This window comes from Sander vitreus, chromosome 8 (assembly GCF_031162955.1).
Source record: "Sander vitreus isolate 19-12246 chromosome 8, sanVit1, whole genome shotgun sequence".
NCBI lineage: Eukaryota > Metazoa > Chordata > Actinopteri > Perciformes > Percidae > Sander > Sander vitreus.
In genome coordinates this window covers 17,790,921-17,813,699 of record NC_135862.1, presented here as the reverse complement: position 1 = coordinate 17,813,699, position 22,779 = coordinate 17,790,921, and the positions used below count along the sequence as shown (strand labels likewise).

At 40.9% G+C, this 22,779-nt stretch overlaps 1 protein-coding gene across 1 annotated transcript; it reads left to right on the top strand.

The window, feature by feature from the left end:
• The first annotated feature begins 1,160 nt into the window (after window positions 1–1,160).
• Window positions 1,161–21,885, top strand: LOC144521687 (LHFPL tetraspan subfamily member 3 protein-like). Its single transcript, XM_078256240.1, has 3 exons — window positions 1,161–1,735; window positions 19,772–20,016; window positions 21,763–21,885. The coding sequence occupies exons 1-3, from the start codon at window positions 1,309–1,311 to the stop codon at window positions 21,883–21,885; spliced, it is 795 nt and encodes a 264-aa protein (XP_078112366.1). The 5' UTR covers window positions 1,161–1,308.
• The last annotated feature ends 894 nt before the right edge of the window (window positions 21,886–22,779 follow it).

The window sequence follows — 22,779 nt, the reverse complement described above, 5'->3', positions numbered from 1 at the left end:
TTTATAGTTGCCTTTTGTGGCAGAATTTTATTGTAGAGCTTGGGAAATGAGACAAAGATTGGGCATATAATGTAATGTTTAGTTTCATCACTGCAATAATAATTGGTATCTTCAGGCTGCATGGGCACTTGTAGGCCGATGTGCAAATAACCAACAACCACTATTTCTAGAACCGGAAAAGGTGACAGAAGAAGCACAATTTGCCTCATACAGTATGATGTTTTGCTTTTCCCTTCTTCTCTTGGAATTAAGGTTTTTATAAAGCCTTACTCCTCAATTTTGGCTATTTTTGCAAAAACAAATCACCACTTATACTATGCACTGTATCCAGCCTGTGATTTTTTCAGGCCACACTATGTGCAGTTTCGTCAAGTGTTACGTAACCTCCTGGGCTGGCAGCAAAGCAGCGCGCTTCATGAAGCCGAGCAGCGTTGGCTGCGTCTTTACCCCGAGTCGCCACAGATTTACCATGCTCCAAAAAATCTAACGCCCCCTGATTTGACGGCATCCAACCTCTTTTTATCTTGAGCATATTAAAGCTATTCCGTCAGTTCATGGGTTGTTAACGCAGACACAGATGGTGTGTGCACAAACACACGCACATCACGGGCTGCGTCTATACAGTCTGTGCCCCTCCCTATCTGACTCCCAGCATCAATTGCAGCCCGGTGATGCTGTCATAAACCGTTTAACGATCGCGAAGGGGGCCGTCGTATTGTGAATGGTTATTATGATTGGCTGCATTCATTTGTAAGTAGGCCTATAATGTGCAGTTGTATGCGACCCCACTCAGAGATAGAATAGGCTACAACCTGCTTGTTATAGGCTGTTGCTATTTTTATTTGGGCTTGTAAGGATACGTGCGCGTATCTTATATCGTGTAGCCTCGGTAGGCTTGAATGATACATTTCTCTTTTATTCGGAGTTTTTTTTAGGTTTTCCAAGGGCATCAGTGAGCGACACAGTGCAGCAGCGATGTGCATGTCTGACGGCTAGACGGAGCAAGAGGGAAGGACACTGTTTCTGCTGCTGTAGTCGTTGAGTTTTCACAGTAATCGGTCATATCCAGGGTACAAGCACTCTGCTGTAGCTGCTCACTCGGTTCACCGCCTGGCTTTAGGATGCGACGTCATGAGTTGATCGCGCCTGACAGATGTTACTGTGTTTCAGTTGCACAGGCATAGATTCTCCGCTTGCTCTCGCTGTTTTGGGGAGGATTCTGTAAAACGGTTCATGCGATAAATGCTAAGTCCTCGCTTCGTGCTCGGACAGATCGCAACATTCATTTAGTCTTCTGGATTGCATAAAATGATACCTGGATCTGCCGCATCAATGCTACCATCTGCAGAAGCTGCGAAATTGTACCAGACCAATTACGTCCGCAACTCCCGTGTCATCGGACTTTTATGGGCCATCTTCACTATCCTGTTCGGTATTGTTAACGTGACCATCTTCTCACAGCCCTATTGGATTGGGGATGGTGTGGATACACCGCAGGCCGGTTACTTCGGCCTTTTTCACTATTGCGTCGGAGATGGAATCTCCAGAGACATGGCCTGCCAGGGTAGCTTCACCGAGTTCGCCGATATCCCCTCCACTGCGTTCAAGGCCGCCTCCTTCTTGATTGGAATGTCCATGATGTTGGTTGTCACCTGCATCGGCTGCTTCAGTCTCTTCTTCCTCCTCAGCACCTCCACCGTGTACAAGATCTGCGGCTGGATGCAAGCAGCATCAGGCAAGTGTCTTTCAGTACCTAGTAGGGTGCAGGGGTGCAGGGACCGTCCTTGAAAGGGGTTTAGAGGATAGTTTATTGTCACTGAATGCACAAAATGGATAGATATGACAACACCTCACTGTTCTCTTCCCAGCTACACTAAACACAGATGGGCAATATGAATATCTAAAGGACAACAACAAAAAACCTTGGCATGATATGTTTTGGAAATCCTTGAACTGGGGTGGATTTGAATTTGATTGATCAGTTGATTAGATAAATCAATTGTCAGTGGGAGCTGCCAAAGTGAAGATAAGCAGACAGTGTCCAGGATCTCTCTGGAGCTGTCAACCAACACTACTGAACAGACAGTGCTATCCATGGTGCTGAAGTGTTGCTGAGGAAATGATGGGCGATACTAAGCTACAGGTGTGAAGTCACATATGAAGAGTTTCTCAGCTTATTATAGCCTACTGTATTCAAAATATCTAAAAATATGTTTTACTTCGTCATTTAAAAATAATAATATAAACAAACCATCAGCAACTGAAAACATTGATAACTTACAGATATATATATAGATACTGACCATAATAATCAGATCAGGTATTGGCCATGAAGTGACCCATTCCACATTTATTGGAACGTTTATTTGTCAATTTAATTATTCAGTTACATTGTTTCCTCTATCAGTTACATTCATGACGAATCATCCTTTTCACAGTTTCAGTGACACCGCCATTCTTGGTCTCATGTTACCTTACATAAAAAATAATCCCAGTGAGTTATACAGATCAATACCTCATACTCCAATCACACTGGTATTTGATTGATACTTGGTATTGAAAGATACCCTGAGTTAAGGTATGGGACTTGTTATCAGGAGAGAAAAAAGTGCATTTCTAGTTTCAGTTGTGTGTTGTGAATTTTTGCGAGTATTGGTCAATTTACATTCGTAACATTTATTGTGCCTTAAACCAGTCTTTGCTTTATATAACAATATAGAGGTGTTCGTACCTTGATGTTAATTATGCTTCTTTGTTTTTAATCATAACTGCTCATTAACTAACTAACACATCACTACAACGTATGTACACGTACGCAGCTTAAACCTCTGAAAATCTGCACATCTCTTTTCAATATTGGTCAAAAATGATGGTCCAGTGTGATTGGATAAGTAACTTTTTTATGAGACTGTGTGACCACATTAAAAATATGTGCTTAATTGCATGATAATGCTGGCATTATAGCACCTAAGAGGTACACTACAGTCAAATATAATGTGAACAGTTTTTTTTTGTATGACCTGCAGTTTATCATCAGCCAAAAGGTGTAGCCGTGTTTGTGTGGTAGAGTTAGGGGTGTTGTCAAGCTAAATGTTGTCAAGGTCAGTAGTTCAGCTGCTGGCCTGGCAGCATTTTGTCACTGTAACTGTGGAATAATGTCATCCAGTGTGAGTGGAGGCCTCCATCATCTGAAAGGAGTCCAAAACGTTGCCAAACATCAGTCTGCTCAGTTGAAACCAGTGATCGAAGCAGCCAACTTCCTGTTTGCAACAAACACAAATGAGGGTGGATTATTTGGAACAGCTCCAGCTCAGTGTGTTGGGCTGAATTAATGCAATAAGCCTGTTTAATGAGGAGACCGCCGGGCTTTGTGCTTCTGTAGCTAAGAGATGAAAGAGAAAGCCAAGAGGAGAGACCCTGACCACAGCAAGCTGACACAGGGATGCCTAACGAGGAAGCCAGGCTGCTTAGCACTGTCAAACTTCATTACACTTAGCTCAAGGTTAAACTCACGCAGTCTTCATTTACCAGCCCTGAGGAGGACAGGTGGCCCACTGGCATCTGTAATGGACCCCTTACTGTCAGTTGATGTTTTGATAGGGGGGTACAAATCATCAACATGATAGTGATAAATGGCAGGCCAAAAAGTGTGTGTGCAAGAGAACGATAAAGGGATCTTTATTTCTTTACTGCTCCCTTTCCCTTTATCCTCTATTTTCCACGTTGAAACATTTTGGCAATCTCATTTCATGCAAATAAAGGTCAATTTAGTTTTTTTCATTGTTATTCTACATTTTATAGTTCTTTCCTTGTCTTTGTTACAAAAATATATGGTATGAAAAAACGGCACATACGAACAACATGCCTCCTTGAGTAAAAGGCCTCTTCAGATACACTAACCCAATATCAAGGTCATACTCTGTGTTGGCCAAGTATACGTAATTTAAGTGATATACTGTATGCCATACTTGCAGCAGCTTTCACAAATCCCCTTGGGCTAAGGTCAGAAGGTTCTGTATAAACATGTAACAATATATAACAAATTCACGCCGTCGCACAGAGCTCCTCTCAAGTGAATCAGCCAGTGTGCACACTCTCTAGCCATCTCTAGGAAACGTTTTCTGTGAAGCCCAAGTTAAAAAAAAGGATGTTGTTGATGTGAAAGCAAACCACAGGACACATTAGAACTCTCAAAATGTCTACCACAGTCAAACAAAGTTGAGTGCAGAAAGGCTCTTGCGTCCATCCTGCCCTAGATGGACTCGTATCCTCCTTTTACCTCACCAGAGCTATTTCTGTCAGTGCATCTGCTCAAGTCCGTGGCATGCAGACGTAAGCACGTTTTTCCCCCCCTGAGCCGAGCACAGCAAGATGCATGATGCACAAGCTCATTCACCTTATCTCTTTCTGTTACCTCCACACAATTTCACCCTTCTGTGCATTTCAACTTGTTTCCCCTGCTTATTTTGACCTCACCGGATCTCCAATCTTTTCTTCAACTCCTCTCTTCTCTGTCCCCTGTTTTCTCTTCATAATCTTGTTCCAGTGAATACAGTATGTGCTGTCCATTTCTCTATCCATCTTATCTGTCTGGTAACTGCAGTTCTTCGGGAGTCTGCACGCCAATTAATTAGGAAGACTGTGAGGTCAATGATAATTACTTTCATTAATTAATTTTACACCCTGTGTACTTTCTCGGTTATGTCAGCTGCCAGCCTTTTTCTATACTTGGTGAGATTTTGTTTCTTCTGACAAAATTGCATTCAGAAACATCCTCTGCTTCTTTGTTGATGTCTTTGGTAGTTACTTGGGGGATGACTTTTGAGATTGCGCACATTTCTGAAGCATTTGCATGGTTTTCACTGATAATAAGCAACGGCAAATTTAAACACCAATCTGCTCATCTATATGATGAGCTACTCTTGGCATGTCTATTTCTGATGGCTGTTTGATCTGAAACTAACCGTAGTTTCTGATGTGCCACATGACATATACAGTGTGTTTAGAATAGATAGAAAGTAGCGAACATTTTAATTATTTCCAAGGTGATGTCTTTAAATTACTTGTTTTGTCCGAACAACAGTTCATACCCAAATATATTCTGTTTACTATTACATCAGACAAAGAAAAAAGCAAATCCTCACAATTGAGAAGCTGATGTTTGAGAACATTTGGCATTTTTGCTTGAAAAATTACTTTTACTTTTACTTTTACTATTCAATTATCAAAATAGTCAAAACTATATTTTCTGTCTATCAATTGACTAATTGTTTTAGATGTAAACCAACTTACAACATGTATCTTAATTAGACCAGTAATTACTGGTCTGACCTTACTACGGACCTTAGACTAATCTTTTGAATTAAGCTACTAGGCTGCTCTCAGTCAACATACATTCAAACTGCATGCATACAGTAGGGAAGGCACTTGTGGCTGTCCATCTCTTTCTAAGTAAAGATATGGTAAAACTAAACTATATATTCTCTTCATTGAATGTATATGAAATATATAAGTGAATATATACATATATATATATATATATATATATATATATATATATATATATATATATATATATATATATATATATATATGGGTGTGTGTATACCAGTAAGAAAATAGAGCCTTCAGTTAAAATCTACTTTAGATAAAGATGAATAAAGATCAAACAAAATGGACCACAAATCAAAACCCTGAACCTGCATTGCCTGACAGTGGTGAAAAAGGACAGTGGGAAGATAAAGGGAAACAGTTGACAATACAGAGAAAAAAGAACTGGGAGATAGCATATGAGAGAATAGTATGAGGTCTGAAGACAGATGGACAGACAGAAAACAAATCAGATACCAGAGCTCAGAGAAGACTGATCCTTTGGGTCCCCTCTTTCTTTATCTCTATGTATTGTTATCTGTGTTTCTCTGTGGCTGGTTCTCACATGGTCCATTAGCTCTAGTGAGAGGCTTGTTCTGAAAAGAGCATTAAAGCGTAGTTGAATGCAGAGGTGGAAGGTGGTGGAGCGCACTTTTTACTGCAGCAGGAGCAGACATGAGTGATCTCCAGAGTTAATGCTGCAAATGAGCACTTTTATCTGGATACCCATCCTTTAAAAGCAGATTAGTGCTTGACTGTGGAAAAGGCTAATTATGTTACTTCTGCGTGTTGCTACCTGTGTGTATGTGTGCATGCTTCACATAGCAAGGTTCAGTTTATTTGGGAGACATAATATCCTTTGTCTGCATGCTAATACTTGATCATCAGAGCCCAGGGCTTAATTAACGTTTTTGGCCACATGCATCTTTGTTGAATTACAACTTCCTCAAGTTGCCAATCCTAAACAACATAAGCATATACATGAAAATGTTCTATTAAAATGCACAAAAGAGTTGACTTTAATTTGATAAAATGCTGTTAAGCGTTGTCCATAATCTTGATCCTAAAGTAGTAAACAAAGAAAAATATAAAAATATATTAAAGGGGAACTAATATGCTAATTTTTAGGTTCATACCTGTATTTTCGGTTTCTACTACAACATGTTTACATGCTTTAATTTTCAAAAAACTAAATTATTCTCATACTGCCCATGGATGCTGCACCTGTATTCATCCTCTAGAGGTGCAATGGATCACAAAACTCACAGTTTAGATCGGATCACGGTTTTGAATCATAGATCGGACACATTTTCGGATCAGCACAAAAAAAAGGGGAATTTAAATGATTTATCAAAAATGTAATAACAATAACTTTTAACAAAAATAACTTCTTTCACCATTAAATTGCTGTTAAACGACAAAAACAGATGAGAAAAGGGTATTATACAATAACTTTGATTGCACCACAAGGTTTACCAGTTCCGCAGCATTTAGTCTTGTCTGTGTTGTTTTTCCAACAGCCACAGTCACACTTTACACTGTTTAGCTGTCAGCATTTTAGCCATATTTAATCCAGCTACTAGCTAACGGTAGGCTAACATTACGCACTACCAAGTGTAACAGTGTTAACTAGTGTGACATGCAGCGATGCTTCTGTTGCCTGCAACGTCCGTTTTGGACAAAGGGGTAAGCGAGCATCCGGAAAGCGTACCTCCTATGGGGAGATTCTGAGGCTAACAAGCCATCACCTTCCGCTAGCATTCCATTGACTCCCATTCATTTTGGCCTCACTTTGACAGCGAATAACTTTATATCTGAAGCGTTTAAAGACTCTATTTGTCCATTGTTTATTTCTAAAGAAACACGACAATGTATAAAAGGCTCCATTACCTTGTATCTCACGTTATGGCCCCGTAGTAGACGTTTTTGTAAATCATGACCACACGACTTTCTGTCGCACAGTAGAGAAATTACCGTATAGTCAGGAGAAGCTCACAGGCAATCAGGGGGACGTGTCGCGGAGGCATACAGTCAAGGGAGAAGCCCAAAGAGAGTCCATGAAAAGCATCGGAACAAAATATTTCAGCAATGTTTTGATGGATTAGAAATACTTCGGTGTGTGGCAAGTGAATTCATATGAAGTAACATTTATCCACGAACAACTAGGATATTTTAAGAAAAGTATATGTTGTTAAATAATGAAGTAGGGGTATACCTATATTCACAGGGAATGGGGAAATTATACAGACAAAGTTGATCCTGCTCCTACGCTCATGTACAGCTCCTACTCACGCTCTCCGTCTCGGCAAGATTTGGAATGATTAAGATTTCTCTTGGCAAAGCTACCAGAAGACTTACAACTTTCAGACAGGTTGCTCACATCACATATACGTCTTCAAGCTCAGTTTGAGGCTGCGCAGTAACGCTCAGCCATCACTGGAAAAGTGCTTCTAATTGACTTCACTGGTCTCCGTCGAAGTCTATGGCATCGCTGTGTTCATTTATTTTACTGTCTACGGAGCATCAAGTGACACCAAAATAAGGCACCAAAATCCCCGTTCATGATATTCCGTATGGTAAATACCGGTCGTTTAGGCACCAGTGCCATATTAGCACCGGGTCTCAGCACCCAACCCCAGCTCAAAGCCCCCTATTCTTGGGTAACTCAATTAGAAACTGCTGCTGATGCGACGAAGTTGTAGCCGGCTCTATCAATTGCTTTTAACATGCTCTGTTCAAATGAACATACAACTGATTTTAACATGCGCCGTTCACCTGAACAGAAAATTGTGTTGCCTGTATCTTTTCACAGCAACCCTCCATAGATATTTATCAGCCTATTTTAAGTAACAGCGACAGTAAAAATGTATTTCACACTATTATTATGGTTAAACTTCGCAATTAATCCACGGTTCACATGCATTCCGAATCGTGAGTGTTGATCCGTACAGACCACGGATCAACTATGGTCCTTTACACCACTATCATCCTCTGTCTGAGGCGCTCTGTTAGAGCGCTTGTCTTTTTAAGCCCCCCTCCCGAAAAAGCCCAGTCTGCTCTGATTGATCAGCGTTTCCGGGTCTGTGCACTTTGTGTCTCTCTACTGGCCGTCATTGCAGCCAGGGGAAAAACTGTAAAGGAGTATAGCAGCGCTTTCTACTGTGAAAAATCACCAATGAAATCTTCTAAACCAAAAACTACACAATGTTCCAGCAGGAATGTGATCCGCAATTGGGGAGAAATTAACAATATCGGCAGCCAAAATTACAGATTTGCCTGAAGTAAGCATGTAGCTACATGTAGCAGTGTATGTAATGTAAAGACTGCAGTAACGTGCTTGAGCAGATGACCATACAAAGAAATCCAGCAAGAGCTGATGTACGTAAGCTTTTTAATCACAGGGTTTACTTTTACATAAGTTTACCTCATTATTTGAAACTTTGGCCATGTTTAATCTGAACATCTGACAGAATCTGACAGAAAATAGGGAAAAGCATTGGTCCCCCTTCCAGCACATCAAAGGTTTTTCATCTTCGACGGACAGCTTTTTTGTCATTCATCCTTGAGTGACTTGCATCTTAACTCTCAAGTTCACTCACTTGTACTCAATGTGACACATCATAGCTGTACCTCAACTGTGTTTACCCTGAAAACATTGTACTGCTCCATCAATGACAGTGAATTATTATGTATCCATAGTTCAGTTCACTTCAATTTGAATTGACTTGGTGAATAACAGACAAAGCTAATGCAGTGAAGGGCAGTTCTTGTGTTTTGTGTTTTTACAAAATGCCACCACATCTCTTCTACTATTACTTAAAGCATGCAGAATGAATACTCATAATATTCATAACTTAAGAAAGCAATGCAATGGGAATAATGGGGATAAAGTGGATGGATAATAGGAGAAATAAACAAGTGAGTGATCAACACTGTCAGCTGGCATTTTCCATTTTCAGTAAATGAAAAAATATTGTTGGGATTTTAATTTCCAGATGAGACCCTCGATCTGATAAATAAATTACCCGTGGCCTGTCAATTTAACTTGTGTGCACCTCTCTTACTACAGTAAATAGGCTTATATACTAAATAGGCTTCAGAAATCTTTGGCTGAAATCCACGCTGGTCGTCTGGGGAAAACGACAGTGGCAGTCAGGTGGTAAAGAGAAGTGATGACAACTGGTTCGGGATAATTGCAGAGACAATCTGTATTCTCAGTGGATCTTTTTAAAGCAGTGCTGAAACTAAATATGCTGAGCCACAACCTTTTTTCAATCCAATCACACCACTGCCTTGCAAAACTCTAGACTACAAACCCATGGCTGTGACTCACCTAAGCTTATTTGTGAATGCAGAGCAGTTGTTTTAATTTAAGAACACTGCTATCATGTTTTTGGACATCAAACCAAACAAATCAATGCTGAATAATTAGCCTGCACTTTGTGGGTTTGGGTGTAGCACTGTGGAATACAAACTCTAAATGCCAGCCAAGTCATCACCATGACTCCCTTGTGTTTTGTGTCCCTGCAGCCCTGCAAGATGTGAACTATAGATTTGAGTTAATCCCTGTGATCTCAGAAGTGTCTCCTGGCTCAGGCCAGAGCTCAGCCTGTGGAGGCTGATTTATTCCACTGGAGAAGGGATGAGGTGGGACAGTGAAGACACTGTGACCCATGAAAAAAAGCTATCCATGCTATAGTGACAGTAAAGCACATGTTTGTGTATGACGTGTTTAGATGTGGTGAAAAGTACATTTACTCAAGTGTGAGGTACTTTTTTACTTAATTACCCCACAAGGGTAATGTATTTTTCATTCCACTACATTTATTTAACACAGCAGTGATTAAACCATATCGACCAACTATGACATGCTTACACATGAATTCATCAATAATAGTTATCCAATAATATGATAATACGTCATTGACAGGGGCCCTTCTGCATAACATTTTGTTTCTAATACTATAATAATAATAATAATAATAAAATACTACACTTTTACAAAGTAAACACTTGTAATGGAGTATTTTTATGAAGGCTACTTTTACTTCAGTAATTTGAATACTTCATCCACCATTGCATATACAACATTTTTTAAAAGTACAATACATTAATTTATGTCAGTTTGTGTGTCAGTTGAGCCCTTAAGCACTTATATGTTAGAAAGTGGTGGCTAGAGGGAGAATTTATTACATATTGGATTTTTAATTTAGATATTTTGTTGTTGCTATTTTCAGTGAAAATGCTGTAGTACATTCTTTTTAACTTCATCATCATTGAGTGGTGCTCTGCCGCAGCCTCTCAGTCTGTCCTGGGTGAATAATACCACTGCCAGACCTATCTCCACAGCGCTGTGGAGTAAGATCTGGCTACAGCACAGATACATTCTAGGGTAGGCTCTGGGTTGTTGCATTTCTTTTAAACAAATCACAAACGTCTTGGGCAGAGCTAAGTTCCGGACGCAGAGATGGTGGCTCTGCAAAATAGTCTCGGGAAGGAACTTGTTTTGGTAGAACATTTCCACCCCGCAAAAGAAAACGCCACATGAAATATTAAATGAAGTTACCTGTTCACACAAAACCATAACGTGACCCACAGCAATCCCCACCAATCTGTCCCAAAACATCCCAGTTAGATAGTAAATGCCATAAACATATTCTTTGTAAATCTACAATCATTCCCTACAAGAACCAAGCAGGCCTGCCTTGTTGCACCATTGAAGTTTCCGTCAAAACTTGCCATTTTCAGCGTTTAATGTTAGCTTGCCAGTTTCCCGCAATGAAGGGATTTTGACAAACAGATAGCAGCATGGGAGAGGTAAAGCTGGACATCCGGCTTGTCAGGCTTATCCTGGCAATGTACTTCCATTGATCCAAACTACTCCTAATGTAACTTTTATTTTTTGGGGCTTTTCCGCCTTTAATTTGATAGGACAGCTAGGTGAGAAAGGGGAGAGAGAAGGGGAAGACATGCAGGAAATCGTCACAGGTCGGATCCGAAACCTGGACCTCTGCATCGAGGCATAAACCTCTCAGTATATGTGTGCCTCTACCCACTGAGCCAATCCGGCCACCTCCTAATGTAACTTTTGACTGAGAGAGCACTGCCTAAATTCTCTTTTGATCCCCATTGCCCTTGCCAATCTTTATCCTCTGGGGAGGTACATACAGGCTGCATCTGGACCTGTTACATAAGCCCTCCACCCGAGCCTGCTCACTGCGGTTTACGCTGCACTCCTTCCTTGATTCCTCTCCCCCTCCCTTCACTCTCTACCTCCGCATCCCCACCTCTGCTTTAACCTGAAGTGCTACATTTATTAAAGAGACACATGTCTCACTCTTGTGTCAACTCCTACTGCATGTCTCACTTCACCTGAAGGCATCTGCAGCCTGTTCTCCTTTCTACCGCCAACTTCAATGAAAATATTTCTTTTAGAGAAATGTCTTAAATTTGTGTCCAGCCTAACATCTGGACTATCTAACATCTAACATCTATATATATTTGTCATTATTTTTTACACATATTATAACACCGACAAAGTAGCACAATAGACTGTTACTATAATAGCACTATCCACACATTTATAACACTCTTTCTTTGTTCTCTTTCGACCCCATAAACGTGGGCCACAAAGCAAAAAGTGGTGACCAATTTTCACACGCCATTAGGTCCCACTCTATAGATCATACACTCGTAATTGCCCCATTTATCTGGATGCAATTATGGCATATCATTGTCATAGTCTGAGGCCATCTTTCTTTGGTACTCGTTTCATCTTTGGAGCCAGAGAGAAGTCTTGTTTGTCCAGCGTGAAGACGAGGGGGTTGATGCTGCCCACACTTCATTAGAGTGTGGACAGGCCATGAGAAAGATAAGATTATTCAGTCTCATGCTATACACCCTCATCATTTAACTACATAAAGCTCACAGAAGTAGCTTGCTAGGTGACAAGGGAATCATATTTTATTTTTTTACTTATGAGAATAATATGAGGAAGGAAGACCAATCACAGACCAGACTGTCCATATGATAATGGAGGCCTATAGTCCTGCAAAATGCAAATGGAGGAATACCAGAAATAACTGGGGAGCCTATAGAGCATGAAGTATGTTGAGTTAATGATCAACCATTAAGGACAGGCTCTCTTGGCAGCAGAGCGTACCATATAGTAGCCACAAACCCCAAATTGCTCCAAGGCGAGTGCCTTGCATGGCCACACCAACGGGTAGAGCTCTACCACCTAAATTCAAAACACAGGAGGAATATAAAAAACTGATACCATTACAAAACACATTCTATTGAAATGTATGTAACGTGAATAAATGTGATTTGATTAATATACAAGATGTATGGTGTCATTTCAGTGAGGCACAATGACTGATGGGTAATCTTGCTTGTGAAATTCAGGCGAACTGATGAACTGTTCAGTTGTTCCCTACACAGTTCACAGTTCCCTTTGAACTGAGCAAGTTTGCTCCGTACGGTTTGGAATCTTACTTAACATGGCTGAATTCCCTGTGCAGTCCACTTCGCAGCGAACTACCAGAAGGACCGGAACACACTGGTTGTCTCTAGTCTCAGCAACGTGAGTCATCCAAGCACTCAGCCACACTGTCACACTGTGTCTCAGCACTGGCAGGAGTCTCACTCTGCCTGGAGCTTACAGTTTTTTCCAACTGCTTACACACGTTTTCAAAACTATGTCTCCTTTTTTCAAAACTCTACACACAATACCCAAAACTGCACACACAAAATGCAAAATGCCTCACATCTCCTTCAAAATGAAACACTGCATTCAAAATACCATAAACACATCTCAAAATCAAGCATTTGCATCAAATGACATTTGATACACATTCATAATAGTACATTTTTGGATATACCATGTACACACTGTTGTTCTAAATCTAAAGCTCTTTTGTCTTTCATAGGCCTATATCTACATTTACAATGAGTGAAAATAATCTGCTGAGAGTGGTTGAAAAGTGTAAACTGTAAACAACAATGTAATGTTACAGTAAAACAGAAAATATTTATTGGGCAAAACAACATGTTTGTAAGAGTAGCACAGTGTTGTATACAGTAGCATGAAACAAGACATTTTTGGGGGGGGAGGATTGTATGCACTTTGAGCAAAACAAAGTCTGATTGATTTGTAATGCTGAAATAGTCATTAGATAGTTGCATGCAGTATGGACGCCACTGTAAAGCTACTCAATCCGTGGTTGATCACATGATGAATAAGTGTGGCCCTGAGCTCATCAGAGATGGCTCTCCTTCTTCCTCTTCTTCCCTCCTCCTCCTCGTCCTCCTCATTGTTGTCCCCTGTCTGTCCCTCCTACTCCCCTTGCTCTCTGTCTATTGTTGGCATCCATTGTTCAAAACAGGTACTCTGACCTTTCACCTCTGTATAGGCCTGTACTAAAGCAGTGATTGCTTAGTGTTCAGTTATGACATAATGTGTTTGCACATGTGAGGAGTGTGTGTGTGCCCTGGTAAATAAGTGTAGCATTTTGATTGGTTGTGTTTAGAAAAGGAAAGCAAGTCACTTCCTGTTCGAATTTTGTGTCTTACGTAGAAAATTGTGTGTAATGTTTTGAAAAAAGTGTTTTATGCAATTGAAAACTGAGTGAAAGGCTGAGAAATAGCTTATGGTTTTGGAGATGTGCTGTGTAATTTTGCACTTTGAGTGAGAGGTTTCAAAAATCGTGTGACATGAAAAGATTTTGTGTGTAAGCAGTTGAAAAAAACTGTAATGCTGGCAACAGCAACACAGACATCAAGTGTCAGGGATTAACCATGCCTTTTGCAGTAGCAGAGCAGATCACATTACTAACCAATGAAGAACAATCACAAGCTGTTATTTGATCAGTTTTGATAAATTAAGTAAATTATAATGTTACTGTATTTTTCTTTCTCACAAAAGATGCATAAAAGACTACACAAGGAGTCCTTTGAAATGAACTAGTTAGATTTTGCCCACATTCTGGTCACAATTTCACCTGTGGGAGTGTAACATTAGCTGTTACATAAAAGCAAACTTACCTATGCATATTCATGGAAAGCCCCACTGAGATAAACACTCAAAGCTGCTCCCAGAGCGACTGTACCTATTTCTTTTTTGAGCTGACTTTTAGTTTTCACCTTAAATGCCACAGCCGTGGGCTCATTCACCAAAGTCTTGACAATTCAGTAAACACACTCTTATTCACCAGCACCAAGATGTGTCACTATGAGAAGTGACAAATGATGTTCAGCACTTAAGCCGCTGTGTATATTTTACACAAAGAGGGGCATGTTTACCGAATTGTGTGTGTGTGTGTGTGTGTGTGTGTGTGTGTGTGTGTGTGTGTGTGTGTGTGTGTGTGTGAGTGAGTGTGTGTGAGTGTGTGTGGTAGAATAAGATCCATGTGCAGGGTGAGATAGAGCAGTTTGGGATGTGTGTATGCATAATTCAGTTTGTTACAGCTAGAGAGGAGAAAATGGGATCCATAAAGGAATGTGGGGGTTAAGAATGTGAATCCTTTTTCATGGATGCTTAGATGTACTGCAGATGTGTAAGTGATGGAAATAACTGTTTTTCCATCTACCACCCAGTGCAATCGATGACATGCTGAAACACTGACAACACTCAGACATGCAACTGCATTGATGGTGTTATAGTAAAACATGAGCCAGATGCTCTGGAGGTAGAATAAACCATAGTCTTTCAAATGCAGTATACAGTATACATGATTTATTTTTATTTGTCTGCAAAGAAGATACACAAATCCAATCAATCTGTTGCTTTGGAGGTCACATTTGACAAGGAGGCAATGTGATTATTTCAGTATGAATGGGATTTAGTTTTCTCTTTGGGAAAAAGAGCCAATGTGCTTCTGACAAATCTACTGCCATCATACCGTTCTGTACCATCTGTCGGCCTGCCCTCAGACTCTCCAGTAGAGCTGTTTGCACCTGATTTGCCCTACCTACAGTCACTTACATAAACTGATGTTAGCCAACAAGCATTTCTCAGTCCAGGTTTCCACTCACATGCTCCCAGTGTTCCCAGGGAGAGAAACAGGCTAACAGAGAGAGGTGTGTGGAAAAGACAGAAAAGAGCAATGCTGAGAATAGCTCCGCCTAGGGGCTCCATATGGCAGCCAGTGCTCATGACGTTAGCGTGATGCTGGGTATTTGCTGGCGGCCACACACAGAGATGGAGCATGGCACCATACATGGGCTCCGTCTCACACCACCTCTGTATCTCTGCCTCACCCTGCCTCATAGTCTGTCTCTCCTCTCTCTGCGTCTGTCTGCTGCTCTCCAGAGAGAGCAAGAAAGAGAAGGGCAAACCTAAAAGGGTAGGATGATGCCGTCAGTTAATATCTCGTCTCCGCTCCGACTGACAGCTGCATTCTGTCAGGTGTGCTGCTATTTCTGTTGCGTAGGATTTGGAGCACACCATTTATTACTGTAGCACAAAGTTCAGCTTCAGGAAGGGTGAAGCCAGCAGATGCCAACAGATAATGAGATGTTTTCACATTTTACTCTACGTCTCTCTATTTAGCATTCCTAAGCTGTATATAAACATTTAATAAATGACTTAATTGTTATTTAAATTGATTATCAAAAAAGTGGACTATTAATTTTCTGTTGATTGACCTATGATTTCAAATAGGCACAGAGGACACATGCACACACATACATCTATGCAAAGTCAGGGGAATATGTGAATCTACATAACTGGATTTTTTTTACTTAGTACCACAGAAATTAATAAACTAATTATGTGATTAAGTTTTGTAATCTACCTTTAGTGTACTCACTTTTCCTCAGCCTGCCTTGTGTACTTTCATTTTGGTTACGGATTTCCTACATTCACCAGAATGACTTGAATGGCGGACAACAAGCGTACAAGCTCATGAGGCTTTTGTTACTTACTCTGTTATGATGATCCTCTTCTTGTATCACAGCTGTTTTGGCACATCTACCTAACTCTGAGGGACAAACATAAAAACATGATGTTGTCTATTAATCTTTTTTAAATAGTGTTTTTTTTTGTTATTAACTGATGACACATTGTCGTGTTTGGCTTGTTATCTGTGGTTATAAGAAAAACACCAATAAATTGCCCTATCAATGCAGCTAATAATACATTCACAGTGTTATATGTTTTTTGCTGAATATGTTCTCTAATATCTATATTTAGTATGGATTTGCATTTTGTAGTGAATGTTGATTTTTTTTACTTTCCCTATAGTATGTCCCTACTGGCATTCGAATTAATGCACCAGAGTATATTTAATATAGTATCTAAAATACTATTAGGTATTCAGAATTCCCAAATATGCAGCATTTTTAAATATTTAAATACATGGTAATGCCATGCTGCTTTGCACAGAATATATTATATTAAAGGTTTTTTGATTCCCTCTGTAAGTGTGAAAACCTAATATGGACCTGTCTTTCTTCCTTTGGTATTATTAAAATGGGTGTACGCTGTAAGGTGCTGTAGTTTTTGAATTTTGATTACTCTAAGCTCCTCATTATGTAAGTGGATGCTGGGATGAGCCTGCTGGGTTGTGTTGTGTGGTCATAGATTAGTTGACTACAGCTTACTGTTACAGTGTATGGAGGGGACATGTGCTCCTCCTCTGCCTACGAGCTGTTTCTGGAAACAGGAACGGCATATTTGATAGCATTCATGACTGTGGCAGATATATTACTGCTCTTATATCTCTTGTTCTCTCTTGGTCTGAGCCCCCTGATGCTATCCGCATTTTGTCGTTGTAAACCTCTTTTATTTGTCTTTTTTCTGCACTCTCAGTCTCTTTCTCGCTCACCTGCTCTGTGCACCTCTCCTCCTGAGCCTCAATGTAATATTCATGATGGCGTATAACCGAGGCAAATGCGTGCGTACCCAGGATCTGCAAACGCTTTTGTTACCTTTGTAAAAAAGGCATCATGAGGGAGAGCTAAAATAAACATGTACTTACTCACAGAAATGTGTACCACTATTTATGATTGCCCAATTCCCAAACCCCTAGTGGAGGACAGCCTCCCTCTTAGGTCACCTGATAACATGGTAGCTGACTGACGAGTTCAGCTTTTCAGCACCATCTCAGGATGGACAGCTCCTTTTAAAAGGCTATACAGAGCTTTATAGCAAGTTTTATCTCATTGTTGACCTGTTCGGCCCAGAACTATTTAGATTTACTCTCACTGCTCTCATAGTGTTGTGTTTGGCCACAGTAGGCAGCTATTTTCAGTGAAAAGCTCTAAAAAAAACCACTGTACACTACCTGCTCAGATAGCAAAGAGCTGGTGAACACAGTGGTGCATTTAGCAACTAATAAGGCAGATATTTCCCTCAGGAGTTGGTAGAGACCAAATACAGAGCTAAAAGAGAGTGAATATTGGAGTGAATATGTTGCTCCATAATTGCTGAATGTGTAAATAAGAAACTGTGTGCTGTAAAAGGTGATACTATGTCAATAATGTATCAATTCATGTCAAGGCAAGGCCTGCTCTGCAGCCTCTGTAGCCACAGTCAACTACCATCTTTGTCAGATTGACTTGTTAGTGAGAGGTCCACAGGCTCACAGATTGTGGAGGTTTGGTTTTATGGGATGCAGGTACAGTAGAAGTGGACCTGTTCGCTGTCTGCCCTGTCACTGCTCACAATGTACATGAAGGCCTTGGTGACACTTATGCAGGAGCTGAATCACGTCCTAGAATCTAGAGGACTTCTGACAGACTGTGATGCTCCGGTGAGCTGAATGGTTCTAGTGAAGCTTATCACAACCTGTCAAGGCCAAGGTAAGTCTTTCTTAAGTGAAGAGGGTTTGTCGTGATTCGGTGGAGACAGCAACATTTCTAATCTTTCATAAAACCAGAGTTGCAGTACATCCTTAATATTCCTGCAACAGCATATGACACTGATTTCTGCTGCTTAATCACGTGTTGTTTGCTCACATAGCGATGTAAAGGAATATTTTCTGTGCCAAATCGTATTGAACTTTTTGAAATAGAATAGTTCACTGAAGTACTCCTCCATCCGTCCATCTGAGTCTGAATAAGTACCTCAGTCCTTGCTCTCTAAACCTCTGTGTGCAGATGAATTTGGTATGACAGTCATTGGGGTAGAAGAGGAGTCTAGGAGATGCTCTGCTCTGTTAGGTATGCAGTTTGTCTGCAGCATATATTGCTCTGTGATTTCAATCTTACTCGCTTTCTCTCGCTGAAATGTCTCTCAACACCCTCTGATTTCTTTTACTATTAAAGACTGCAGCATTACTGTAACAAACTGCAGTGTGTGAGTGCTTTAATTCATATGTGTGGGCAGCTTTTATGAATATAAGAAGAGAGTATATTGTTCTCACTTGTGGTTGTAAGGATGTGCAGAAGCCAGAGAGAAGATACAAATAAGGACAATATACACATACATTTTTGTTTAAGAGGTGTGCAAATAAAAGCAGCATTACATGGGTAGCAAACTAGAATAATGTCCAAAAGCATAATGCCTAGTACAAAAACAACCAGCAGGGTGGCAAGGAAGTGTTTTGTGGATAAAGAAGTAAGGATTGTATGTTTTATTATTAATATGCAATGCACTCTGGTAATTGTGCAGTCAGCTTCTTTTTCCAAGTATTCTGCTGTTCTGCTGCAACATGACCTCAAAGGAGAGCCTAATCCAAATTGAAGATGAGAGAGATTTTACCCCTTGGGCAAAAACTGAGAATGAGGAGTGCTTAGTTAAAACTCCAAAGAGAGAGAGCATAGACTGCAAGACTGTGCACGGGCTTTCATGTTTTCTTGTGCTGTTCTGCCGCAGCATCACCTCAGAGAAGAATATCTTTTAAACTGAGGATGAGAGATTATACCCTTTGGGCAAAACTGAGAATGAGGAGCAGTGAGTTAAAATCCAATATTACCATTATTTAAAACATAAGGAGGGTTGAGACATCCATGATGTTTTGTAACAAAAACAAGTAAAATATGTAAATGTGAGGAAATCCCATGTTTTCAGGACCTTTTGTATATTACTAGAGCTGCTGTGGTTGTTTACTGCTGTTTTAAACTGCTCTTCCACTTGCACTCATTGTGTCTAGACACATATTCCCTGCCTAAGGGAGGGAATGAAAATCAATGTAATAAATGCAATAGAAACACAGCAAAATCTCAATGCTTTAAAGATTTTTAAAGCACTTGAAATGATCGTCTTTATTTGTCATTTCCCCACAAAATCTAATTTTCCTGGCCCCCTCCACACACACTATTGGACACACTAGGAACAATTTTTGTTCTACTTATACCTTTTATTCCTCCTCCCTCTCTTTCATCCACTTTCCCTCCTAATGTTGCCACTTCTCTTGTCCTTCTTTTACCCATTCTTCCTCTCTCTGCCTCTCACTAGGTGTCTGTCTGGTGTTGGGTTGTATGATTTATCCTGATGGTTGGGACAGTGACGAAGTCCGGAGGATGTGCGGAGAGCAGACAGACAAATACAGCCTGGGGGCCTGCTCAGTGCGTTGGGCCTACATCTTGGCTATTATGGGCATCCTGGATGCTCTTATCCTCTCCTTCCTGGCTTTCGTCCTGGGGAACCGACAGGATGGACTCATGACAGAAGAGCTGCTGGCTGAGAGCAAGGGTGAGAATGTACTATCTAATCTGATAAAATGTGATATTTTATTGATCTCCTTTGGGAAATGTACTTTTCGCTTGTGCACCGTAGTGGAAGTCAGAGCCGGGTTCATAGCACTCTGGGAGCATGTTGGGATTTAGTGTCTTTAACAGGACTGCTACTTGCCAGCATGTGAATTTAAAATGATTTATTTTGGGTGTAGGAAAGCTTCTTTACTCATTAGGCTATCTTTCTCACCAAACATATTATATTCTATTCTTGGAGTTAATTAAGTGAAATCATAAATGTTCTCACAATTATCACATGCACAATGTATCTAGAACTGGGAACAGATTCCCCTGAATTTCCAATTATTTTAAATCTTTAACTTAAATCTCAGAGTCACTGATGTGGAATCAGTTGTTTTTTTGTGATTGAGTGGTAGCAGACAAATTGCTCTAAAAGTGCACTCTCAATGCAATTTGAGCTTTAGTGGGCTGGCAAAAGCATACACTTAAAGTAAATGATAAAACTTTATAGCTTAAAGTTGCTCTTTAAGAATAGAATTCACATTTATCACAACCCATGTGACTTTCCACCAGACTGAAAATAGAAAGTGTACACTCATTGAGGTTGTGATAAAGCACACACTATTCTTGCAAACTTTATTATATGAGCTGCATTCAGCAATCTTTTATTTATGACAACTAAAAGTAAAGTTTTAATGTAATGAGCTTTTGATGCAGCCTCTATACAAATTAAAATACATTTAGGAAGCTATACATTAATTTAAACATAACTGAAAGAACTGCATGAACTAGCTTAAGAATAACCAGTTTAGAAATGGAATCAACAGACATCTATAAGCAACCATGTCCACTCATTTAAGCCCTTAACCCTTTTTGTCCACAAACCTAAAAAAAAGACTAAAATTAAAATACATACAAATTAAATACTTCCAGTTCTTAACCCATTTTGACTACAGACATGATCATGTTCTCTTCTGAAAGTGTGAAATTGATTTAAGTGATACCGACCAAATTAGCAATGTTTTTTTTCACGTTGAATTGTTTACAATGATTAACCGCTACATTTTGTATGCACTGTTGCAAAATTACCCAACTGTCACTGAAATAATGGGATATAAAGTAGTTTACACAGATTCAAGGTGCTTCTCACTTCCCTTGAATTGCATCCCCGGCTCCTCCACTTGCTTCCCTTCCTCGTGTCTTAGTCCGTCCCACCAAGGAAGCATGGGAAAGACGGAGGAAATCATCAGAGGAGAGAGGAAATGAGGAAATGTGTTTTAGAGGGATGAGACGTCCTTTCCTCTGAAGTGCCACGTGAATACGTCAGTTGCATGGGCAGAGTTAGCAACGTTCAGCTGCATGGCTTCCGGGAAGGCTGCTCTCGTGTATCCTCGCTCATAGCTCCTCAGAGATCCTCGGTCCTCGGGGCAGAAATAAGAGCTTTGAGACGGCCTTCACGGAGAAGGGCCAGAACAACTTCCGGTTTAGCAGAGGACCGAGGAGCGAGGAGTTATCAAATAAGGGAAGTGAGATGCACAGGGCTTTGTCCTTTCAAACAATGTATATTTTGTCAAGGTTGAGAGAAGATTCAACCAGATGCCATCCCATATAAGGTAACAAACCGCCTTCCTGGTCTTCTGCTTGTGAAGGGATTTTAACATCATTAAAATTACTTAAAATTACATAAAATTTTACTGTCGTTTTGAAAGACAATGCAGTCCTGATACCTTCCCCCGTGACTCCATTCACCAGCTCCAGCCCTCCCACCCCATCTCCTCCACCTCAGCAGGGGCCAGGGCCTGTTCATCACTGCCCACCCCAGAGTCCCTCCCCGCCACCTCCACAACAACAACCCTCTCCGTCCAGGAGAGATAAGTTAAGAGGCTGTTCAAAAAACGAAACCCCTGTGACGCAACCAGTCTCTCTCCCTTCACCCTCAAGCACTGCGCTGATCAGCTGTCTCCGGTGTTCACAGACATCTTTAAAACCTCACTGGAGACATGCCACGTACAAGCCAGCTTCAAGTCCTCCACCCTCATCCCTGTCCCCCAAAAAAACAAGGATCACAGGACTAACTGACTACAGACCCGTCACCCTGCCCTCTGTGGTTATTTTGAGCGCCTTGTTTTGTCACATCTCAAAACCCTGACCGACCCACTCCTGGACCCCCTGCAGTTCGCCTACAGAGCCTACAGTTTTTTGCCCCCAACGGCTCCTTCCAGTCCAATCGGTCAAGCTCCTAAAGTTCGCGGACGACACCATTCTCATTGGACACCACATCTCTGGTGGGGATGAGTCCGCCTATAGGTGGGAGATTGACCATCTGGGGACCTGGTGCAGTCAGAACAACTTGGAGCTAAACGCTCTGAAGACAGTGGAGATGGTTGTAGATTTCCGGAAGGACGCAGCCGCTACCATCACCCTGGGTGACTCCCCAGTCAACACTGTGGAGTCCTTCCGCTTCCTGGGCTCTATCAGCTCCCAGGACCTCAAGTGGGTCAAAAAAGCCCAGCAGAGGACGTACTTCCTGTGGCAGCTGAACCTGGCAGTTCAACCTGTCAAAGACAATAATGGTGCACTTCTACACAGCCATCATTGAATCCATCCTCACCTGCTCCATCACCATCTAGTACGCTGCTGCCACTGCCAAGAACAAGGGCCGACTGCAGTCTATCATCCGCTCTGCTGAGAAGGTGATTGGCTGCAATCTGCCATTTCTCCGGGACCTGTATGCCTCCAGGACGCTGAGGCTGGCAGGAAAGATTGTGG

Coding starts and splice junctions, on each gene's coding strand:
- LOC144521687 (XM_078256240.1), top strand. CDS start 1,309: ATGATACCTGGATCTGCCGCATCAATGCTACCATCTGCAGAAGCTGCG. Junction 1,736..19,771: donor CTGGATGCAAGCAGCATCAG/GCAAGTGTCTTT, acceptor GCCTCTCACTAG/GTGTCTGTCTGGTGTTGGGT. Junction 20,017..21,762: donor CTGAGAGCAAGGGTGAGAAT/GTACTATCTAAT, acceptor TCCATTCACCAG/CTCCAGCCCTCCCACCCCAT.